This window comes from Micromys minutus (assembly GCF_963924665.1).
Source record: "Micromys minutus genome assembly, chromosome: 21".
Lineage (NCBI taxonomy): Eukaryota > Metazoa > Chordata > Mammalia > Rodentia > Muridae > Micromys > Micromys minutus.
In genome coordinates, this window is record NC_137956.1 from 10,653,070 (window position 1) to 10,677,327 (window position 24,258).

A 24,258-nucleotide genomic window follows, 5' to 3' on the forward strand; every position below is an offset into this window, starting at 1 on the left:
TGAGGTTGTTTTGATTTGCATTTCCCTGATAACTAGGAATGTTGAGTATTTCTTTAGGTGTTTCTCAGCCATTTGATATTTCTTAGTTGAAAATTCTTTGGTTAGCTCTGTACCCCATTTCTAACAGGATTATTTATTATTATTTTATATTTATTATTTATTATTATATTTTATTATCTGAAGTCTAACTTCTTGAGTTCTTTGTATATACTGGATATTAAACCTCCATCAGATAGAGAATTGGTGAAGATATGTTCCCTATCAGTTGGTTGCCATTTTGTCTTTTTGACAGTGTCCTTTATCTTACAAAAGATTTGCAGTTTTATGAGGTCCCATTTGTTGATTCTTGATCTTATAGCATAAGCCATTGGTGTTCTGTTCAGCAAATTTTCCCATGTGCATATGTGTTCTAAGCTTTTTCCCACTTTCTGTAATATTCGTTTCAGTGTAAAATATCCTGTTTTTACTTGGAGATCTTTGATCCACTTGCACTTGAGCTTTGTACAAGGAAATTAAAAAAGGATAAATTTGCATTCTTCTGCAAGCTGACTACAAGTAGAACCAACATCATTTGCTGAAGAGGCAAGATTTCCATTTTTATTATGATGATCCTTCCAATCCATGAGCATGGGAGATCTTTCCATCTTCTAGGGTATTCTTCAATCTCCTTCTTAAGAGTCTTCAAGTTATTGGCATACAGATCTTTCACTTGCTTGACTAGGGTCACTCTAAGATATTTAATAGTCTTTGTGACTATTGTGAAAAATATTGATTCTCTAATTTTTTTCTCAGCCTATTTATCCTTTGAGTAAAAGAATGTTACTGATTTGTTTGAGTTAATTTTACCCAGCCACTTTGCTGAAGTTGTTTATCAGCTGTAGGAGTTCTCTGTTAGAATTTTTGGGGTCACTTAAACATACTATCATATCATCTGCAAGTAGTTATATTTTGACTTCTTACTTTCCAATTTGTATCCCTTTGACCTCTTCTTGCTGTCTGATTTTCTGACTCATATTTTCAGTGTAATATTGGATAGGTAGGGAGAGAGTGGGCAGCCTTGTCTAGTCCCTGATTTTAGTAAGATTGGTTCAAGTTTCCCACCATTTGATTTGATGTTGGCTACTGGTTTGCTGTATGTTGTTTTTACTGTGTTTAAGTATGAGTCTTGAATTTCTGATCTTTCTAAGACTTTTATCATGAAGGAGTTTTGAATTTTGTCAAATGCTTTCTCGGCATCTAAAGAGATAATCATGTTTCTTTTTTCCCTTGAGTTGTTTATACAGTGGATTACATTGATAGATTTCTGTATATTGAACCATAGGATGTAGCCTACTTGATCATGGTGAATGATTGTTTGATGTATTCTTTGATGTGGTTTGCAAGAATTTTACTGAGTATTTTTGCACCATGAGGGAAATTGGACTAAAGTTTTCTTTTTTGTAGGGTCTTTGTTTGGTTTAGGAATGAGTGTAATGCAGCTTCAAAAAATGAGTTGGTTAGTATTCCCTCTGTTTCTATTTTTGTGGAATTGTTTGTAATGTATTGATATTAGGTCTTCTATGAATGTCTTATAGAATTCTACACTAAAATGTCTGGTCCTGGTATTTTTTATTTTTTATTTTTTGGAGGGTGGGTGAGGCTTTTGATGACTGCTTATATTTCTTTAGGAATTAGGGATTGTTTAGATGGTTTATCTGATCCTGATTTAACTTTGGTACCTGGTATCTATGTAGAAAATTTCCATTTCTGTAAATTTTCCAGTTTTGTTGAGTATAGACTTCTGTAGTAGGATCTAATAATTTCTTTAATTTCCTCAGTTTCTGTTGTTATGTTTCCCTTTCATTTCTGATTTTGTTAATTTGGATACTCTCTCTGCACCCTCTAGCTAGTCTGGCTAAGGGTTTATCGATCTTGTTGATTTTCTCAAAGAAACATCTCTTTGTTTTGTTGATTCTTTGTATAGTTCTTTTTGTTACTATTTCGTTGATTTCAGCTATAAGTTTATTATTTCCTGCAGTATACTCTTCTTGGGTATATCTGCTTCTTTTTGCTCTAGAGCTTTCAGCTGTGCTGTCAATCTGTTATTGTATGCTCTCTCCAGTTTCTTTTCGGAGGCGCTCAGAGCTGAGTTTTTCTATTAGCACTGTTTTCATTGTATCCCATCATTCTGGTTATGTTGTACCTTCATTTTCATTAATTCTAAAAAGTCTTTGATTTCTTTCTTTTTTTTTTTTTTTTTTTTTTTCTTTCTTGACTAAGCTGTCATTGAGTAGAACATTGTTAATCTTCCATGTGTATGTGGGCTTTTTCTTGTTTTTGTTGTTATTGAAGACCAGCCTTAGTGTATGGTGATCTGATAAAATGCATGGAATTTTTTTCAACGTTCTTGTATCTGTCAAGGCCTATTTTTTGACCAAATATATGGTCAATTTTGGAGAAGGTGCTGAGAGGTGCTAAGAAGATATATTCTGTTGCTTTAGAATTAAGTATTTTATGTATGTTTGTTAAATTAATTTGGTTCATAACTGCTACCATGATCTGTCCATTGATGAGAGTGAGATGTAGAAGTCTCCCTCTACTATTGTTTGTGATGCAATATATGCTTTGAGCTTTAGTAGATTTTGGGGGGTTTTATTTATGAATGTGTGTGCTTTTATATTTGGAGCACAGATGTTCAAGTTTGAGAGTTCATCTTGATAGATTTTTCCTTTGATGAGTAAAATATGTTCTTCCTTATCATTTTTGATGACTTTTGGTTAAAAATCTATTTTATTTGATATTAAGATGACCATTTCAGCTTGATTCTTGGGACCATTTGCTTGAAATAATATTTTCCAGCCTTTTACTTTGAAGCAGTGCCTGTGTTTGTTGCTCAGATGAGTTTCCTGTGTGCAGCAAAATACTGGGTCCTCTTTACTTATCCAGTCTGATAGTCTATGTCTTTTTATTGGGGAATTGAGTTCATTGATGTTAAGAAATATCAAGGAATATTCATAGTTGTTTTCTGACATTTTTGTTGTTAGTTGTAGAAATATGTTTGTGTGCTTTTCTTCTTTTTTTATTTTGCAAGAAAATTAATTTCTTGCTTTTCTTCTGGTATAGTTTACCTCTTTGTGATGGGGTTTTTCATCTATATTCCTTTGTAGGACTAGATTTGTGGATAGATATTGTGTAAATTTGCTTTTTTTCTGGAATACCTCTATTTCTCTATCTATGGGGATTGAGAGTTTTGCTGAATATAGTAACCTGGGCTGGTATTTTTGTTCTCTGAGGGTCGTGTGATGTCAGTCCAGGATCTTCTAGCTTTTGTCATCTCTGTTTAAAAGTCTAGTATAATTCTGATAGGTCTCCCTTTATATGTTACCTATCTTTTTTCTTTTACTGCTTTTAGCATTCTTTCCTTGTTTTGAACATTTGGTGTTTTGACTATTATGTATCAGGAAGAATTTCTTTTCTGGTCCAATCCATTTGGGGTTCTGTAGGCTTTTTGTATGTTCATGGTCATCTCTATCTTTAGGTTAGAGACGTTTTCTTATATGATTTTATTAAAGATATTTACTGGGCCTTTTAGTTGAGAGTCTTTGCTCTCTTCTACACCTATTATCCTTAGATTTGGTCTTTTCATTGTGACCTGAATTTCCTGAATTTTGGGGGTTAGTATCTTTTTGGTTTTTTCATTTTCTCTGACTGTTGTGTCAGTGTTTTCTATAGTATCTTCTGCCCCTGAGATTCTCTCTTCCATCTCTTGTTTTTTGTTGGTGATGCTTGTGTCTATGACTCCTGATGTCATTCCTAGGTTTTCCAACTTTAGAGTTGTCTCCTTCTTTTATTTTTTCATTGTTTCTAATTTTGTTTTCAATTCTTTCACCTGTTTAATTTTGCTTTCTTGTAGCTCTTTAAGGGATTTTTGTGCTTTTTGTGTTTCCTCTTTAAGGGCTTCAACTTGTTTGTGTGTGTTCTCTTGGATTTCCTCTACTTCTTTATGTCTGTTTTTTATGTACTTCTCGAGGATCTCCATCATCATCATGAAGTATGATCTTAAGTCTAAATCTTCTTTTACTGGTGAGTTGGGATTTCCATTATTTGCTGTGGTGGGAGAACTAAGTTCTGATGTTGCCAGGTTGTCTTGGCTTCAGTTTCTTAGATTTTTGCGCTTGCCTATTGCCATCTTGTTATTGGTGATGCTAGGTGAACTTGTTTTCTCTGACTAAAGCTTGTCTCTCCCATGAATCCGTGGGACTGTGGTTTCTGGATAGAGATTGCTCTTGGGTGTTCGACTCTCTGAGTAGGCTGGTAGTTCTGATGGCTGTGCACAATCATGATACAACTTGAGCAGTTCTGTTCTTTTGTTGAAAGTGTCTGTTCCCAGGAAGCACCTCTACCTGTGCCCTGAGAGCTCCTGTGAATAGTTAGTGAAAAGGGAGTGTGGACTCACCCCTGGGTTTAAGAGTGAGAGCCCTCCTCTAGCTTCTTTAGATCTATGAATTTGAAAAAAGAGTCTTAATCAAACTTTCACTTCTTGGTTTTCTAGAACCGCAGCCAAATTGCTATAGTCATTATCTTCATGATGTAAGATCTGAGGTGAAAGATCAACCTCATCTCAGAGTCACATCCTCCCTATTATTTCTGGAATGCTTGGCAACACAATCTATAATGATCCTGATTACTGAATATGGAGAATGAGTTATACTGGAGGTTCTGGACACAAACCCTGGACCTTGTCACACCTGGCAAGGTAGTCTGTGAATCTTTATTTCATCAAAAGTCAATTGTACAAACTAGAAATAGTGAAAAAGGAAAAATATTTATTTCCTGTGATCATACTAGAAATGAAACACAATGTCCAGTGGTACCCAACTGCATCTTTGGAGCCTTGACATGAAGTTCAGACTTAAGCAAATGCCAATCATCATAAGCAGATCTAAGAAGTCCTGGTTCAGATGTGGCCTACCCATCAGTTCTTGAGCTCTAGTCTTTTCTGCAAGTTTTCTGACAAGTTGTCCAAACTGTGTGAAAATTTTCCCAGAGAGAATTTATCCTTTTGGCTGACGCCAGGCTTCTGTCTTTTTCTTTCTCTCAGATTGATATTCCTGAGAAAATTCCATATTTTTTAGGATCCCTTGTTTCAGTAGTCTGATAACCAAAAAGAAAGGAACAAATGTCTCTTTGACTGCATTTCTACCAGAATGTTACAGTCAGAGAACTGTCAGAACTTATAAAAATACCTGTGCTTAATAGAGCATTGGGAGAGGTAGCTGCTAATAAAATTTGTCTAAACCTTTCTTCATAGAAACTCTGTCTACATCTGATCTGTCACTTCTGTGTTTTGAACATTCCAACTGTATAAAACTTACTCCATTAGAATATTTTTCCATACTTACTCATCTGCTAGTTCTTTTAGCAGAGAGATTTTATATTATTTCTCCTTTTATTTGTATCTTATATTTAATATTAGCTTAGCACAGAACAAATGGGCAACAGACTTTGCTAATATAAGTCTCGGACTAAAATTTTAATTAAAGATTACAATACAGACCAAGAATATGAAAAAGGACAAACTGTTCTTCACCATAGACATTCTAGCCATAGACAAACTTGGCTGTTAGGCATTTCCCTTTCTCCATCAAACACTTCATCAGACACTTCCAAGTTGCTAAGGTTATCTTCTTTATTGTTGTTGTTCTCATATTGTGGGGGCGGTGGGTTTGAGATTTGTTGTTGTTGTTGGCTGTTTGTTTGTTTCTGCTTTGTTTTTGATTTGAGACATACTCTCACTCTGGTCCTGGCTGACCTAGAATTTACAGAGATCTGCCTGCCTCTGTCTTCCAAGTGATTGCTAGATTAAAGGTGTACACCACCACACCCAGCCTTATCTTGCTTTTAGATGTGAAATTGCAACATTTAAGTCATAAATTTGAATTACTGTCATTTTTTAATTTTTTTTTTCAAAAATTTTCCTGGGCTGGGAGATGACTCATTCAGCAAAATTCTTACTATTCAAACAGAAGGAACTGAGTTTGGATCCCCAGCACCCATGTAAAAAGTCAGGTGTGGCTACATCCATCTAACCCCAGCACTTGGGAAGGGGCCAGTTGCAAGCAGATCTTGCAGACTCACTGGCCAGCTGGTCTTGTAGAAATAGTGGACTCCAAGTTTAGTGAGAAACCCTGTCACAAAATATATGGTACCTAAGCAATTGATAAAGATATAACATTATTGACATCGGACCTACAGATGTATATAACAGATGAGCACACATACACACATAATCATATCATGCATAAATATATATATACTTATAGAAATTATATTACACACATATACTTAAGATCACATAACACACACACAAAGTCAGAAAGAAAAATTTTAAAGTATCTTCTTTAATTAAATTGAATAACTCCACAACTAAAAAGCAAGCACTTCCCTAGGAGAAAAAAAGCTTTTGTCAACTACTGATCCATGGATGTAATGTATCACTAAGAACAATTCAGGGTTCATCTCAAGAAAAAAAATTAAAAAGGGGGTCACAAAAATACTCAGCATTGAGTTGAAAGAGACAGGAAGGATAGAAAAATTATGAGGAATCATTAGTCCCTTAAAATCATAAAAAAAAAAAAACCTTATTAAGGGTGAAAAAAGAAGAGATAGTGACAGAAAGGGAAAAAAACAAGAAGTCATAAAATGTTGTAGCTTATCATTTCATACAGTGGATCTGATGATTGCTCAAAGTCATACAATTTACAAAATCTAGACAAACACCTTGACTTTCACATCTATGTTAACCATGACTTTCGTAGAAAGTTATAATCACCTTCCAAAGTCTCTTTACTTTCTTCTCTAGCCTTGTATAGTCCATTCTTTAAACACCAATCAGTATTGTGTCATCTACTATTCAAGAGCCTTTGAGAACATAATAATAAAACCCACTTGGGGAAGACCATACACACTTTAGACACAGTACTTCAAAGAATTGAGCTGGAACTGGAATCTTCATCTTAGAAAACCAACTTTCATGATATACAAAGCTGTTATGGAAACTGCCAATGAAGAAAAGCACCCAATAGTCCTACACAGTCCTGTAGACTACAAATCTCAGTAATGACCAGCCAAGTGAGATATTCCCAATGGCACAATAGTGGGTCGTTTTTCCAGGAGGTAACCAGCAGCTGCCTAAGTAGACACAGACTTTCATTCAAAAGATAGAACCCATGCCTGGTACTGTAAACCTACTTAACTACCCTAGGGTCATAGACCCTGGGGCAGAACCTACTATCATTTTTTAAAACTCTGTATTATTATACCCACAGGCAAGTGTAGCTCTCATTACTCATCAAAGAAGGTTCTTTTTGAAGCAGATGGAAGTTATGAGAGATCTACAGCTAGTCAAAATGCAAACTGTAAGTGACCATAAGAAGCTCAACCCCAATTGTAATGCAACTCCAATATCTAAAGGCTGAAGAAACACTGCAGAAGAAGGGGTAGAAAGATTGTGAACGCCAGAAAACGCCCTCTGTTAAACTATGTCTTCTTGACATGACAGGGAAGTCAATCCCCATGATATATCATCAACGTGGTTGCCTAAATACTAGTCAGCATGACAGCATGGGTAGGGAAAATTATCAGAAGATTATATTGCTAGGTGAATAACTACAGCCAATAAACGGTTACTGGTTATTGAGAGAGGGACAAATGCTTTCCTTAGGAATACATCCTTAGGCATGTATTTAACTCAAATAGTCAGCCCTAAACATGCCCAGCTACATACAAATATAGATGTCATTAATTTAAGAGGGAGTGGGAGAACATAAGTTGAGTCATAGCAGGGATGAGATATGAAAACAATGTAAATACTATATTTGTATAAAATTTTCAAAAACAAAATTTAAAACTCCAATTAAAACAAAACAAAACACGAGCTTCCTGTCTTCCCCAAAGTAAATCAGAAACTTCAGAGTAGAATGTGAGAACCAGACCCTCTTCTTCTGAGACCTTCAGCATTTTCCTGCTCACTACAGCCCCAGCGCCTTCTCCAAGTCCCTTCCCTCTACCTGTCAATCAAGAACTCTTTAGCCTCAGAGGTTTTCTTCATGACACACCTCTTGCATGATAACTTCTCAAAGGAACAAATTCCTGCAACCTGACACAGATCTGGGGCACAACCCCTTTCTGTAGTGAATTTATTGGGCTATATTCTTCTCCATACTCCCCTCTAACCTCTAAGAATTTAATTGACATTAAGTTTGGGAAATGAATTCTCTTCCACCACAGAATGTATACTTTCTTTGCTTCTTTTTCATAACTTTTCTTAGCAAAGTGTATATTAGATCAGCAGTACGTGTTTATTGCATGTGCTACCCAGATTAAGTTTTGGACTCACGTTTCTTATCACTCTTTCTAAAGTCAAATTTGGCTCTACAAAATGGGGAAAGTCACATCCTACTGCACCAAGTTTTCAGTATAACAAAATTGGAAATGTTTTGATGCCTTAAAGGAATGAGAGTTTAATAAATAGGACACTGGCTATAAAGTCTCATGAAGCAGTAAAAGCTCCAACTGATCCTGTAAACAAGCTGAGTCCAAATAGCTTTAAGCCAGACCATTGGAAGCACTCATTTGGAAAAAATTTGAAACCATTTTCAGTGAGTACTAGATCATATGAAATGTTGGTATAATAGGCTCCCCAGTTCTATGGGAAATTCCATGGCAGCGCACTGGGAGGGAAAATAATCAAACTATTTTTTAAACGATAATCAATTATATTTGGAACCCAAACACAACCTTGGATGAATGTTGTATCCCCATTTCTCTAAGTGTCTCAAACACTTAGAGGAAAAATGTCTCAAATGATACAGAAATTTACAGAGAATAGTCAGGGAGATGTCCATCCTGTCCAGAGCCATAAACACAAGCCAGAACATTTTAAAGCAACGTCTAAAATTGGCATGTAAATTATGCCATATTGATGCAATACAAGTGGGGAATGACAAAGAAGCTTCAAACATGGCTTTTAGTTGAATTTAACTCAGCATTCTCTAGCCATTATAATCTATTTTAATATCAAAAATCTGTAGGTAGAGCCCAGATTTTGAACTGATTTCTTTTAGGCATTACTGTTTCACTTTGTTGAGTACCTGTGTTTGAGGATCCCCTATCTGGGAATAAAGCTTAAATAAATCTGAACATACATTCTTTAACTTCAAAAAAGCACTTTGCTTGGTTTATTTTTGATCTTTGCACCACCCTGGAAGGACTGAGGCAAGAAACAACTCATGAAAGCAAATAAATTCTTTGATATCTCAGAGCTTTTGTCTATTTTGCCTTTGCCTTCTGTGAACTAATTGCACCAATTTAAACAGGACAGTCAGATGCACAAACAAAATTGGAAGGCAATTCATCTCTGTTTGTGTCAACTTGAATGAATTTCTACATTCAAGACTAAACTTCCAAGAAGGGTGGTTTGTAATAAAATGTGGGTTGGTTTTCTAATTTTAAACTATAGAAAGTCAATGATGAGAAGGAAATAAAAACTAAAGAAGAATGTGTCTCAGAAACATCTTCTTGGCAGAAATTTTGAATTTGTGTGTTAAAACATTTTGTAAAAAAAAAAAGGAGTAGTTTAATATTTTGACTGATACATAAATAATTCTTGTTATTTCCCTAGTCACCTATTTTAACAAACACATCTGTAAGCTACAGTTTCCTTGACTAGGAATCAGGAAAATTAAACAAAGAAAGCTACTGATGAAAACTGTTCAAAACGGAGAGCATGAAGAAAACCCGAGAAAGTAGGTCTTCCACATGCAGGCCTTTAATTGATCAGAAGCTTTCCAGGCTCGTCCTCATCAAACACTGGCTGTATCCATGATAGGACACAATGTGAACAAAGCACAGTGAAACACAAATAGAACCCCTTTGAACAAGCTTCCTCTGCGAAATAACTTTTCACAAAGGACAGTGAATAACTTGAGGGGACGGCAAGAGGGCTGGCCAGTTTTTGTCAACTCAACACAAGCTCAGGCCATCTTGGAAATGAACATCTCAACTGAGAAAATGCCTCCATAGCATTGGCCGGTGGGCAATCTGTGGGGCATTTTATGTTATTAAAGACTGATGTGGCAGGGCTCCCCCACTCTGAGCGGCACCATCTCTGGAAAAGGGGGTGGGGGGTAGAATGCATAAAACTCAAATTGAGCCACCAGGAGAAACAGCTAGGAATAACTTGTCAGCCTCTGCCCAAGTGTCTACCCAGTCCTGTCCCAGTTCCCCTTCATGACGGACTGTAAACTGTCAGACAAAGCAACCAGTTCTCCCTACATTGCTTTTGGTCATGGTGTTTTGAACCATGACATCAAGGAAGCACTAAAGAATGACTCCCCAGAGCAGAGCATGGGGCTGGGGAGGCTGAAGCAGGGATTTCCTGTTCCAGGCCACCCTGGTCTACACATGGAGAATGTATCTTCAATTTACAAAATAATAATAAGCCAACACATTCAGAAAATGATTAGATTGACAACTTTTAGTGCATGACACACCAACTGCACAATCATGCAACTATATTCAAATGTTAACAGGGTTCTATCAAGATAATTACCTCTTAATTCTCTTTATCACATTGACTCCTAAGAAAGTTCATGCTGTATCAGATGCCTACTTTTTTTTTTTTTTTCTGTTGAAATGTATTGCAATGCCAATAACCGTAGCATGTGAGCTGCCCTGCTTTCTTAACCTTACATTTATCATCTGGTAATAACAGAACTGAGCTCACTTTCTGAAGCTGTATTATTTAAATATACTGGGTATAACATTCCACAGTTTTATTTAACCCACTTAACAACTATCAAATTCTGAGTCCTGAGTCCTTTGGGAATACATGGAAAGATGCCATGCCCTAGAGTAGGACCGGCTGCTCCAGCAGGACTGAATTATGAAGCCTTTCCTCAGATGGTTCTGCTTTCATATTAAATAAATGCTATTTCACACTCTTGCTCAACCCCGCATTGAAAAGCCGGCATTACTTTTTCTTGTTTCTGTTTCTTGATGTTGTTTGTTCATTCGTTCTGTGTTGAACAATATTGTGTATTTAGTGCTGACCGTAAATTAAATATTTTTACACATAAAGAAAATTTTTATTCCAGTTTATACCTTATGTATAGAGTAAAATCCAATTTAATATGGGTTGCAGCAGGGGAGCAATGAAAAAAAAAATCAGCCTTGCGGAAGGGAAATAAAGGTGATCATAAAGAACAAAGACAAAGGAAATAGAAAATCTTCAAATTGGTGTTGGGTATATCATGGGCCTAGACCTATGCTATGTACATAATACTAATCCTATCTACTAACTGTACGGTCAATACAACATATTTTAATGGATAATGAGACCCTTCTTATCAAGTTACTAGAAATGTAGCACACTGTGAAATGCTGTTTTTAACTGGAATCAAAGCTGAAACCATGACCAGAAAAACATCTAAGTGTGTGTGTGTGTGTGTGTGTGTGTGTGTGTGTGTGTGTATGTGTGTGTGTGTGTGTTCCTAAAGTCATAGTCATAGAATGGGTATGATAATATTGACTTCTCCCCTATATTTGAAAATAAGCATGCAACAAGCAAAAGGTAAATACCTTGGGCTTCTTATTTTCAGGGCCCGTTGACATGGACAGTGCACAAGGTGAAATCGGCTCCTTGGTTCTTATTAGAGAGACAGGAAGTGATGGAGTTGAAACACGTGAGCTGTGGTTGGCTGCTGTCCTTTCAGGCATCCCAGTTCTTGAAGGACATGTAGCACTCCCACAACTCGGGTGCAGGGCTGAAGGACTAGGCTGAAGTGCTTGGGTGAGTGAACTCTCAGGAGAGAGAATGGAGTACCCCATACGGGGACCGGAAGCTGAGCCAGCCCTGGAGACTGGAGGAGTAGGAAGAGATGAAGGGCTTGGCCGCTGGGCTGAGTGTTGTTGGGGGCATGTGCTTTTGGATCTGTCTATCAGGTCTGAGAGGGCTGGGGAAGGGTGAAAAGATTTCCCTGACGAGGACTGGGCCGTGATCTCATTAACAGGTGGTGTGGAAGATAATAAGGTAGAAGGGTGTAGACAAATATTTTTGTTGTTTTCTGGAGCCCTGAGGTCACCATCCTTTCTGCCCTTGGAAGAAGAAAAAGGGGACAAGCCTGGGGTAGCAGAAGGGACATCTGCAAGACCGAACATATCAGTCTGTAATTGGGGTGGGGTTGTACTGCTCTTCAGTGGGCTTCCTGCTCTTTTCTCGACATCGGTAGAAGCATAACTGCTACCGGCCAGTGCTGGTGGGGAGACGGGGTGTGCCTGAGAAAGTGGGGTCGTCTTGGAAGAGAAAGGGAGGTGGCAGGGTTGGCAGCTCTCTGAAGAAGCCTGTTCGTGCTCTGTAGACCCAGCTGTCAAGGAGCAGCTCGAGAGAGATTTCTTAGGTGTGGGAGGAGTTTGCTTTACTTTTTGATCAAGTGTAAGAGTGGAAGAAGCCAGGGAATTGAGGGAGAAGTTTGGGCAGGATGCAGGGGATAAAGGCCTTTGGTGAGAAGGGTTTGACTTGAGGATAGCAGTAAGAAGAGAAAGCCGAGAGGGTACTGAGGACTTCAGCCCTGACTTTGAAAGATTTCCACTGGATGACATTTGGCTACAGACAGTCGACAGAGAGCCGTGGGAAAAGGAGGTAAGTGGTTTGGGACTTGGGGACAGTGAGTGCATGACAATTCGGACTGGTATGTAAGAGGCTGCAGGTGACATCAGAGCAGCACCAGAGGCAGGCGAAGGAGAGGTTCTCACATCTTCCCTGGGAATAAGGACACTCGAAGTTGACGTTTTCTTCTGTGCGTCTGGTGCCAACCCACGTGTGTGATCAGCGACATTTGAGCCACATAAACTAGAACCTGGCAGTTGAGCAGAAGGAGAAAACACTAATGTCGACGCGCCCTCCCATGAAGAAAGAGGGGAATCGTGAGCAGTAGTGTGAAAATACGTAGCTGATTCTTCCTCAGAGGCCCCAGTGACATCCAGCCTGCGAATGTGAAACTCTTCCAGCACAGTGGTTCCGCTGAGTTTAGCTGGGACAGGTGGCGTTTTCTGATTAGTTGGAGAAACAAAGGAGAAAGCAGGTGGTTTATGAGCAAGTTGCTCAGAGGTAGTGGGAGAAGTTAGCTAGAGGAAAGAAAGATAGATTTAAATAGGACATTACTTGTGAAATTATCAAGGTATTTCTCAGTATGCTTATGCAAACAGCCCTTCTACTGGTTTTATATAAAATGGGACATTAATAATAAAGGAGCTTATGCTTACCAATGAGACATGGCTTTGATTTTTAAATAAGATATGAACTGTTAAGCATTACATTCTATAGTCCAGTTATTCCCTGAAGCAAAATCAATATAAAAGTGGTCTTCATAATTCTATTGAAAAATTATTCATTCACAATAATTAAAATAATTGTCCTAATTTGGGATTGTGTAATCTAAAAAGATTGAGGCTGTCATCATTTTGGAAAATGAATTACATTTTCTACCTTTGAAAGAAATTAAACCACAGGTGGATGATGATCAGAATCCTAAAAGTTTATATATTTCAGTTGCTTAAAACTCTAAGGACTTGGAGTGTATGTTCATACATATCGTAAACCTGAAAAGGTGCCCAGAATTCAAAGACTGAAGCCCTAACACCAACACAAAAGAGATAAACTGAGAGTGTGAGCAGCAAATCCAAAGTGCAAGGGGGACTTCGCTTATTTTCCCCAAATACTTGCCAGAATGAACAGTAACAGTAATGTAATGAAGTTACCAATGACGTGGGTTCTTCTGTAATCAGTGGACTTGCTTTCCTAAGAAAAGTACAGAAGAAGCCAGAACACTTTATTATCTGTTTGAAACTAGTTAACTTCCCATCTCACATCAGAAAAGGGAGATTTTTTTTTAATATAATTTTATTTAAGAATATTTGGGGTAGCATGTCTAAGGTAGAGTTGGCTCATACATGTACCACTTAAGTAGTCCAGAATTTAAGGCAAGTGCTGAAATCATGCCAAAGTCTTTAAGCAGAGACTTTAAAATTATTAGTTTGATTATATAAGGCTATAAAATAGAAGTATGCATGACTAGTGAATTTGAGAAATAAGAGTTATCCAAAATATTAATGAATATATAATTATATAAATATGTATACATATAAATAAAATAGCTGGACATGTCTATAAATTTAAACTAGTAAAAGTTTATCAGTAGATAGAAGCATTTTAGAATTTTGCTTCAGATCCATGTAGATAAAGTTTCTAAAAGACCCACTATGATAACCATCATGATGTGTAGTCTTGAGCCCTAAAAATTTAAATCTATCAAATTTAAACATTGCATCCTGAGCTTCTTAGCCTCTGTGTGAACATATACCAAAATTTATAAGTACTTTTAAAAGTATGAAGATCGACAAGTAATTTTGCCACATAAATGATATTTGAAATCATTGACAGAGTCTAGAATATACAAACCTCAGTGAAAGGGGCAAATGAAACAGAACTGATTCAATCAACCTGAGAAACCCAGACATCCCCATACAGTTTATTTGGAAGCAGCACTATTTAGGGGGTGTTTATGGAACGTATTCCCATGGCGGGGAGGATATTTAAACATAAACATCACAGACTGGGCAACACAGGCTTCTGCTATGAACGACATTTTATTTGGGATCTTGCAGTAATTTATAGTTAAAGTCACATTTAGTATTAAAAAGGTCATTCTTTCAGCGTTCTTAGTCTTCGAGTGTGTGTGTGTGTGTGTGTGTGTGTGTGTGTGTGTGTGTGTGTGTGTGTGTGTGTGTGCATGCTAGTGTACATGTGTATGTATTTTAACCATGAAATACTGTCTCTACTCTTCCCCACAATTGATTTCTCCTCACAAGAAGAATAGGGACATTTCAAGTGTCCAGGATATTTCTGCAAACTGTACCCTGTTTAGAAAACCCATGAGGCTTTGCTAGAGATATTTTGTAAATTAATACTGACTGCTACCAGAATCCAACTATCTTTCTATTAACATTTTTAAGAGCTTCAGTATATGCAATGAACTATCAATTTATCTTGGTTATTTAGCAAATTACCAGAGTGCTAAGAACATAGGTTCATAATTTTTATATGTTAATAAAAGAAAAAAGCCTCCCTGAACTTCCTCAAGTGAGGACTGCTATTTCCCCAACACCTGTTCCACTACATGATATTTTTTATAATAATAATTCAGAATTTTCTCACACATTATAAGAGCTATTTGGAAACTTCTAAAACTAATGTCTAACAATATTTACAAGTTTATGCTGATCTACATATAACTTTACTTATATTTTCTAGTTGACACATAATTTTAATTTAGAATAAATCTGTTAGTAATTTCCAAGTTCACCATAATGTTATTCTAATTTACACTGATACTACTCTAATTTACACAGCACTAATGAAGTGTAGCACAATAATTTACAGACTTTCTATATACAAGAGATTCATCTTTAATTTTGAAAAAAGAAGGAATGCACATCCCTGGCTTCATATGAGTTTTATTCTTGTTCTTTAAAATAAAAACAAAGACATAAATTAATAACTTTAACCTGAAATAAGCCCTTCATTTTACCTCTGTCTGCCTGCACCACCAGTGAAAAACTTCATAATTGAAATGTACAAAGTATTCCCTATCACCCTTCCCCATTTATAACTAATCTGTGTTCTCAACCATTTTCTCCTTTCTCCCACACTGTTGGAACATTTTTTGTAGCAGTGACTGCGATTAACCCCAGCAAGCTCATTGAGCTGTTGACCACAGGTTTCCTCCAAACTCATCCTTAAGACACGCTTCTCAAAAGGCCCCTCAACACTGGGTTACAGTACCAGAGCTATTACTGAGAAGACATGTTTGCAGTGTGCTAGCATCACAAGGTAGATGTCTCAATCACTGTATCCTTTATCATTGAGGTCCTAAGCTCTTTAAACAGCCATGCATTACAGAGTTGCCTCACGAGTCATTTTAGCAAATTTAAAGTTAGCTAGCTTTACACGTTCACGTTTTCTAATGTATTAAAGAGATCTGAGAGTATCTAAGTCAATGCTGGAGTGACTGCTCTGTTTTCTGAGATGTAAACAGACACGCTGGTCCACAACTACACCCTCGCCCAACAGCTTTTGTAGAAAACACCCCATCATGCTAACATTATCCTAATCATTGTATCATAGAAAGGTGGCTTTCTGTCTACTGCTTGGCACTTTTCTCTCTAAAGCATGAAGATACTGTTAATCAAGATGATTCTAAGGCTTTCTTATCTGAATCAATGAAATAATATTCTCTGGTATACCTAACTCTAGCCTTAATTTACATAGCAACAGAAAGCTGAATTTTTATAATCTAATCATGCTTTGCTGTGAGCCAACAGTCTTCCCTTCATTACATAGCCCTTCCCTCACTATTCAGTTTCATCCCCCTTATTTCTTGCCTATTTTTCATTTGGGGTCTTGACAATATTTTCCTCATTCTCAGCACTTTTGGGAATATTGTTAACATTCTCGAAAGCTTGGTCTCCAGTCAGTGCCCTGGAAAACTCTTCCTTCTTAACCACACTAACTGGCATTCCATCCCTGGCCATATCTACCCAAAGCTGCTCTGAATGGAAAACTGTCACCACCCGTCAGATGACAGCACTGCACTGGGTTTACAACCATGCCCTGTACAACAGAATCAGGTGAAAATGGAAACACCTCACCAGTGCAGAGCCAATCCCTTTCACAAGCAACATCTGGGGACGACAAGGCGCTGCGGGACGTTTTTGTCTCAGCTGGGCTTTGTATGTTTTGGCAGCATTTGTTTGTGTGTTTGTTTTAGAACATGGCTTCACTCCATTTTCTAGCTGTAACTGTTCTGATGTTAATATTCTCCTCCAGCCCTAACCCACCACCTTTTAAAAGCTGAATTCTTTATACATACTCTAAGTCACAGGAACCCTGGCTTTCTTGATAAATATTTCACTTTGTCAGCCATCCTAACAGAAATATTGAAACTATCTCTTCAAATTTTAACAAATTTTAACAAGTATCATTGTGGCCTGTGGTAAAAAAATGACAATATTCTATACTTTCCTTGTCTCAAACCTAATCTAAGCCAATGGTAAAATAGTAAATTCTCTGGAGCAGTGGTTCCCAACCTTCCTAATGCTGTGACCCTTTAACATACCCCAGGTTGTGGTGACTCCCAAGCATAACATTATTTTCATTACTACTTCATGCCTATAATTTTGCTGGTTATAAATTGCAATGTAAATGCTTTCAGAGATAAAGGTTTGCCAGAGGGGTCCTAACCTATGACTTGAGAAGGTCTGTTCTACAAAAGCAATCACGTGGAGAGTTATGCTAGGGCTTGCTTGTGCTCCTTTCTGGAGTCTCAGCTCATACCAGACTGGGATTTTTCATCTTCTTCTGCTCTAGGCTCTGGACCCTAATGTCTGATGTAGTCTTTGCCTCCCCAGACATGGATGAAATCATGTCTGACAGCCACAAGTCAGGAGAGCATCATCAAAAAAGCCTATAGCAGTTCCTGCTGGAATTTCCAATTCAAACTGACTTTCCCATGAGGAATCCCACTGAACATGGCCATTAGTACGGACTGAGTCACGGAGAGGAAATAACCACTATTCATGAATAATAGGAGTTTTGCCAGCATTTGACCTCCCACTAACTCAGAAAATGTTTTTTCTACATTGTATCTGCTCTTACTTGCCATGAAAGAAGAGAGAGAGGACGCTAAAGAGGCAAACACAAGCAGGGAGAGAACAGCAAGGAGGTAGGGGGAAAATGATCACTTGGGAAAATTGGTTTAAATGAATAATACAGTTTGTATATTTTTTCTATCAACTATAAGGACAAACATCTGTAAATGTTTATCCCCCACACTGGGTTAAGACTTACATCACCTGTCACCTACCATATGAGATTGGACCACATTTGTAGGTCTTGCTTTGCCGAAGTCGGAGTTTTCCAGGAGAACCATGTACATATTGCTTCCTAGCTTTTTGATATGATCATGCTATAGTGCAAATTTTAATTGCTGGTCCCCAAGAGGGTCTTTCCAGGTGTTAGCAGAATCCAACAAGAAGTTAAATACTCCAACTTATTTCAAGGTCTTCAGCATCTAAATCTTCTGGTTATAAGCTAAGGATGCTTTTAGGAAACAGAGTATCAGCAACATCACTAATTATGACCCAGTGGTCCAGGGCTATCTTCCATGCCCTATTGTGGTTCCCATTCAGCTTTGAATATTCATCAAGAGTTTTAGTATGATGATGTCTTTTTGGTATATATTTCCCAGGACTGTTTGTTTAATCATTCATGTGATTTTTTTTAACACTTTCACGAGTTCAGGTATTGTGTTAGTTGGTAGGGACCAAAGGGGAGAAAAAAACTTTTTCAGCAAATTATTCTAATGGGGTCAGACATACAAAAGCTATTGGGACACAATGCGCTGCTGTGAATAAGGTATTCTTTATAAACCTGAAGCTGGGGAAGATTAAGATTTATGAACTATGGGTGCTTACTGGCAATCAAAGGATTGGGAGTTATTCTAAATGTATCATTACCTGATTTTATCTTTGTGAAAACATTATAGAAATCACAGATAGAACCAAGACCTCTAACAGCAGCACTATCATTGTGATGAGGACCACAACTGCATATGCCTCCATCATTGGCAAAAGTACTATATTGTATTGCACATTATTGGACCCAACAACTACATGCAGCAATGTCTAAACTAAGATTTTATGAAATAAACTCTTGTGTTTATTTCAGCCCATTATTTGATCTTATTGCCTATATCATGTCTTCAGCTCTCATATCAAGCTGTAACTGAACAAATGTATAAAGCCTCTTGTTCTTTATGTGCTCTTACTATGTTTCTCAAACATGTTGACACCCCAACCTTCTTAAATAGAGAAAGTCACGTAGCAGACACAGTTCTATAGTTCCAAGCCCACTTGCTCCTCTCTCTGTCTCTCTCTGTCTCTCTCTGTCTCTCTCTCTCTCTCTCTCTCTCTCTGTCTGTCTCTCTCTCTCTCTCTCTCTCTCTCTCTCTCTCTCTCTCTCTCTCTCTCTCTCCCTGGATCTTCCTTTTCCTCTCTTTCTCTCATTTCTCCATCCTAAGTTGATATTCTCTCTATGTTTGATCATGAGCCTGACCTTTAACAGCTGAACATTCTTTCCAGATCCAAAGTTGACATTCTCACATCGTTTTATAAATGAAGAAAGGAGTCATGACTTCAAGTGACTTCTCAGGGGATCTGGAAGTAAGGATCCTGTCTCATGTCTGTCTTCCTATACCTGTGCCTCCTACATCAGACTTCCCTGCTCTTGCCCCCCACCCATGTTCAACAATATGTCTGCCCCTATCACCCTACTCCTATTCTTCTCACTAAAATCATCAAATAATCACTTAGGTTTTACCTTAATAGGCTTGAAGTGATCATTTTATTGATCTTGTTTTGTATTTTAATTACAAACTTTCTTTTTTGAAAATCTCTTATCAAAAGACAAGAAAAAATTTTTTAGACTTTCCCATGAACATTTAAGTGTCTCTTCCTAAATTTTATTGAAGAGCTTTTACCCAATTGTTTATTTTATTTTCTATAGCATTGTTGCTTTTTATTTACAGTGTTCTACATAAAGTGCTTTCACTTAAACATCCCACCTCAAAGAAAGCACTTGGGATCTACAAAACAACAAAACTGATTTCAATATTTTCATTATATACTAAGTCAATAGGTGACAAAATGTTTAATAAAAATGAGTTCAACATGAATATTTAGGAACTTTACAGACTGTTAAGGTAAGACATGTACCAAACAGTAACAATGAATTCTGGACTCTGGTCCTCACACAATTGTGTGAAATACACAACTGCGCAGGGGAAGAACTGATATCACTGATTGAGCACAAACAAATTTCAAGGAGTTCATACCTGAGCAAGGGCTTCAGAGATAAATGGAATGTGGACTTAACAATATTTGGATTTGTCCTATACCTTAATGGAATGAATACATCTATATAAATATATGCTTATATACAAAGCAAAAGAGTAGTTAATAATCTTGTTAATTACAGTAGACTTGTTAGATTCTTTACTGAAGTAATTAACAAGAAAAAAAAAGCCTTTATTTCAATTATTCTCAACAAAAAAAGAAAAGGGAACCTCATTTATTTCAGGTGGAAAGGACTTATAATAGAGATCTTTCTTAAATCTTCCATCAAAGAAAGTCACAAAAACACAAGAGCACTAACTCATCATCAAGAAGTGGTGCAGCCGTGGATCAATGGATAGAATAGAAGATCCAGAAATGTACTCTCACACATATGGTCACTTGATTTTTGACAAAGGAGCTGTAAACATTCAATGGACAAAGGACAGCCTCTTCAAAAAATGGTGTTGGTCCAACTGGCACTCAGCATGCAGAAGATAATAGACCCTTTCTTATCTCCTTATACAAAGCTCAAGTGCAAGTGGATCAAAGTTCTTCACATTAAACCAAGTACACTGAAACTATTGGATGAGAAAGTAGGGAAAACCTTAGAACACATAGGCACAGGAGAAAATTTCCTGAACAGAACACCAATGGCTCGTGCTCTAAGGTCAAAGATTAACAAATGGGACTTAATGAGATTGCAAAGTTTCTGTAAAACTAAGGACACTGTCAAGAAAACAAAAAGGCAGCCAACAGAATGGGAAAAGATCTTTATCAACCCCACATCTGATAGAGACCTAATATTCAAGGAATACAAAGAACTCAAGAAGTTAGACACCAGAGAATCAAACAACCCTATTAAAAAATGGGGGTACAGAGCTAAACAAAAATTTCTTAGTTGAGGAATATCGAATGGCTGAGAAGCATCTAAGGAAGTGCTTGACATCCTTAGCCATCAGGGAGATGCAAATCAAAACAACCCTGAGATTCCACCTCACACCAGTCAGATTGGCTAAGATCAAAAATTCAGATGACAGCAGATGCTGGCGAGGATGTGGAGAAAGAGGAACACTTCTCCACTGTTGGTGGGGTTGTAAACTGGTACAACCACTCTGGAAATTAGTCTGGCAATTCCAAAGTAGTATCTAGCAACCCAGGCTTAAGATTTCTTGGCAAACTTTTACAAACTCCCACTATGAGCTGCTCTGGTCCTTCCTCATTAGTTTACACTTGTGAGAAACAGCTACCTTACTTTGTCTTGCTATGATCTCTGTCATCACAGGAAATGAAACAGAAAACCAAGTGTCTGTTCCCCGACATTTGCACATCCACCAGCTCTCTTTGGCTTGTAACCATAAGGCTCGCCGCTGGAAAACTAGGTAACTTCATCTGTCTTTTAGAAAAACACATTTCAAAGTATGAACAGATCTTACACTTTGACACCTCTATATTTGATCACACAAAAGCAAAATAAATGGCTAGTTCAAGGAAATAAATCTATTAACAGAGAAAGAAAGGAAATCCTCAAATTTCTTCATACAGATATTTCCATTAGCAGTGATTGCTATCATGTTACATACCCTTCTCTAAGTAGTACAAGCAACAGACCTCTCAGACACCAAAAATTTTTGCCTCAGTTTTGCTTATCTTTCATTTTTCTTGAGGCAAGAAAACAATATCGGAGGTGGTACAGCCTTTTGAGAACATCCTGAGTTGTTTCTATGACACTATGTTCCAGTACCTAGCTGAGAATACACTTCAAAAAATAAATATTTTAGGAGCTGGAGAGATGTCTCAGTGGTTAATAGCATTGGACGCTCCTGTAGAGGACCTGAGTTTAATTCACAGCATCCACACTGCAGCTCACAAGCATCTATAACTCTAGATCCAGAGAATCAGAAGTTCTCTCTAGCTTCCATAGGCACCTGGCTTATACACAGACATGCATTCAGACAAGCGCCCATACCCATATTTTTTTTAAAAATAATGAGAGCGAGAAGAAAGAAATGTCTTAGATTTAGGCCCACAATAGTTATGACCCAGTGAGTGTATTCCATTACTAAAAGGCAGCAGGGCCTCTTCATATATCAGTAGAAAGTAATAAGGACCTGGGGCAACCTGTTCAGGTTTTATCTAGCCAAGCTCCTATATGCATTATAAAGTAGTTTGAAGGACATTTTTGTTGGTAAATTGGTCATTTGTGATATTAGGATTTCGCAAGTTGGTAGAGTAGGTCTTCTGCACTTGCTGTTGCTCGTGTCTATTCTCACAGCCTTCCCTTGGTTAGTGATGCTCTAATCTTCATTACTAACAAGCATCCAGGATACTCCCCCACTGCACTGAGGTCAGGTCATCGAATAAGAACCACAATAGACAGATGTGTTCTCTAAGACAAATGTAGGGAAATTACATTCCTTAGATGCTCTTATTTCCTGGCCTATTCTTTTATTACTCCTCTATTTGTTTAAAAGTACCGTGTTTACTCCTCACATGCATTGTATGCATCCTCTTGGACATCTTGTGTTTGAAGTATACTTCTTGATGCACACATCCCTTCACATGCCCTCTGTAATGTCAACTTTCTCCGAGAATCGCTCACAGAGAAAGGACAATATTTCCCCAAACCTCCTCCAGATAATTGTGTTACATTTTCTGTCTCATTGATTAGCCATACAGATTTTGGCCTCATCAGCTTCCTGATGCTTATTTACACTGTGATTTGTCATAATCTTGAGACTTGATAGTTTTGATATAGTTTTCTTTGAAAGTCGTGTATCCTTTAAAAAAGAATGGTGCTTGCAGAAACTCTGAACAAAGAATAATGCAAATGGCACTCAGATGAAACTTACCTGCGCATGCTTTTGCTGAGGAGCTATCCCATGAGGAATTTCATGATGTGGTGAGGCCTTGACATCAGCCCCTCGTACTTTGGGACGCACCACATCAGAAGCCAGACTAGAAGAAATAGCCAGAGACTTGGGCCGAGTGGCTATGTTTCCTGTTCCCCTGGGGTGACCTTGTTCACCTTGTCTGCAAGTAGCTTCATCTTCTCCATCAGAATCCACAATAAAAACATATTCTGCTTTGAAAAGATCGCCTTTCTGCATTCCTTGAGGTTCCTTCGTATGGAATTCCTTTCGTTGTAGATTCCTCCCACTGGCCTCTGAGGGATAATCCAGTTTCCTCTGGTCCCCCTCCTCTTTGCTCTCACAACTGAAGGTCATATGATCACTGTGCTCAAACTGCAATAGTTGTAGAAAAATTTTTTTAAAAAAAAACTGTTAACAAGGAGGTGACAAGTGCATCTTTTTGTTATAATATGATAAAAATTTTAACCCACTCACTGGAAGATTTTTAATACACTAAATGCCAGGCTTAATCTGAGAGAAACAGACTGAAACATATTGTTCCTTTTACTAGATCACCTGTTTGTATTGTCCTAAGGGCAAAAACCTTAGAGTTCAGAATTCATATCAGCAAGTAACACTGCTTCCCAGTAAATCATGAGGAAGGGAGAGAGAAACAGAACTGGGCAAGAAAGTGGATCAGTGATTGGAAAGGCTTTACTTAATTGTCAAACAACCAACATATCCTTTACTAATGGTGTTGGGGGAAGAAATCCTATTAAGAAATACTGAAATAAAATAAATTTCTAAAGTTTTGAAAGTAAAAGTAAAATTGGCACAAAATGCTTCAATTATCAGAAAATAAAAGATCTAAAGGATCTAAGCCAATTGGAAGGAGCTCATGAGTTGGACCTTTTATTTTTTATTTACATGGGCTAGAGAGTTGTATGAGTGGATAAAACAATTGCTTTAGAAGCATGAAGGCTTGATCTCAGATCCCTAGCACCCACAAAAGAAAAAGCCAAATGGCTTACCCATGTCTATAACCCCAACTCTGTGGCTGAGGGGTGTGCTAGCTGAGCAGCCAGTCAAACCCTTTAGCCAAAATGATGAGTTCCAGGTTCAGTGAGTTCCCAACCCTGTCTCAAAAGATGTGATAGAAAAGCAATTGGAGAAGAAACCCAGGGTCCACCACTGGCCTCCAGTCACGTCAACACGGACAAGATGTACTAGTCCATGTGTAAAAAGATAAACAAATTTAATGTAAAGTGGGGTTTTTTTTTCAAGAGCATTATTTCATTTTGGACTGGGAATTTTAAATTTTTCCAAACATTTTTTCTATGAATGTTCAGAATGTTCACAAGACCTGGATTAATATAGTTTATATCAACCTATTAAACATCCTTTTCTGAAATGAGAGCCA

General features: G+C 37.6%; 1 protein-coding gene across 31 annotated transcripts in view; it reads right to left on the bottom strand.

Moving 5' to 3' along the window:
* The window catches only part of MLIP (muscular LMNA interacting protein), a 254,915-nt gene that overhangs the window by 115,453 nt on the left and 115,204 nt on the right, over positions 1-24,258 (bottom strand). For 18 of the 31 annotated variants that reach the window (XM_080934393.1, XM_080934374.1, XM_080934379.1 and 15 more), the window contains 2 exons: positions 22,839-23,231; positions 11,620-13,164 (listed from right to left, as the gene is read on the bottom strand). In XM_080934393.1, coding sequence (XP_080790519.1) covers positions 11,620-13,164; positions 22,839-23,231 — 1,938 coding nt within the window. The remainder of the gene's footprint in view (positions 1-11,619; positions 13,165-22,838; positions 23,232-24,258) is intronic. The other 13 variants (XM_080934380.1, XM_080934387.1, XM_080934373.1 and 10 more) reach the window with 3 other exon arrangements.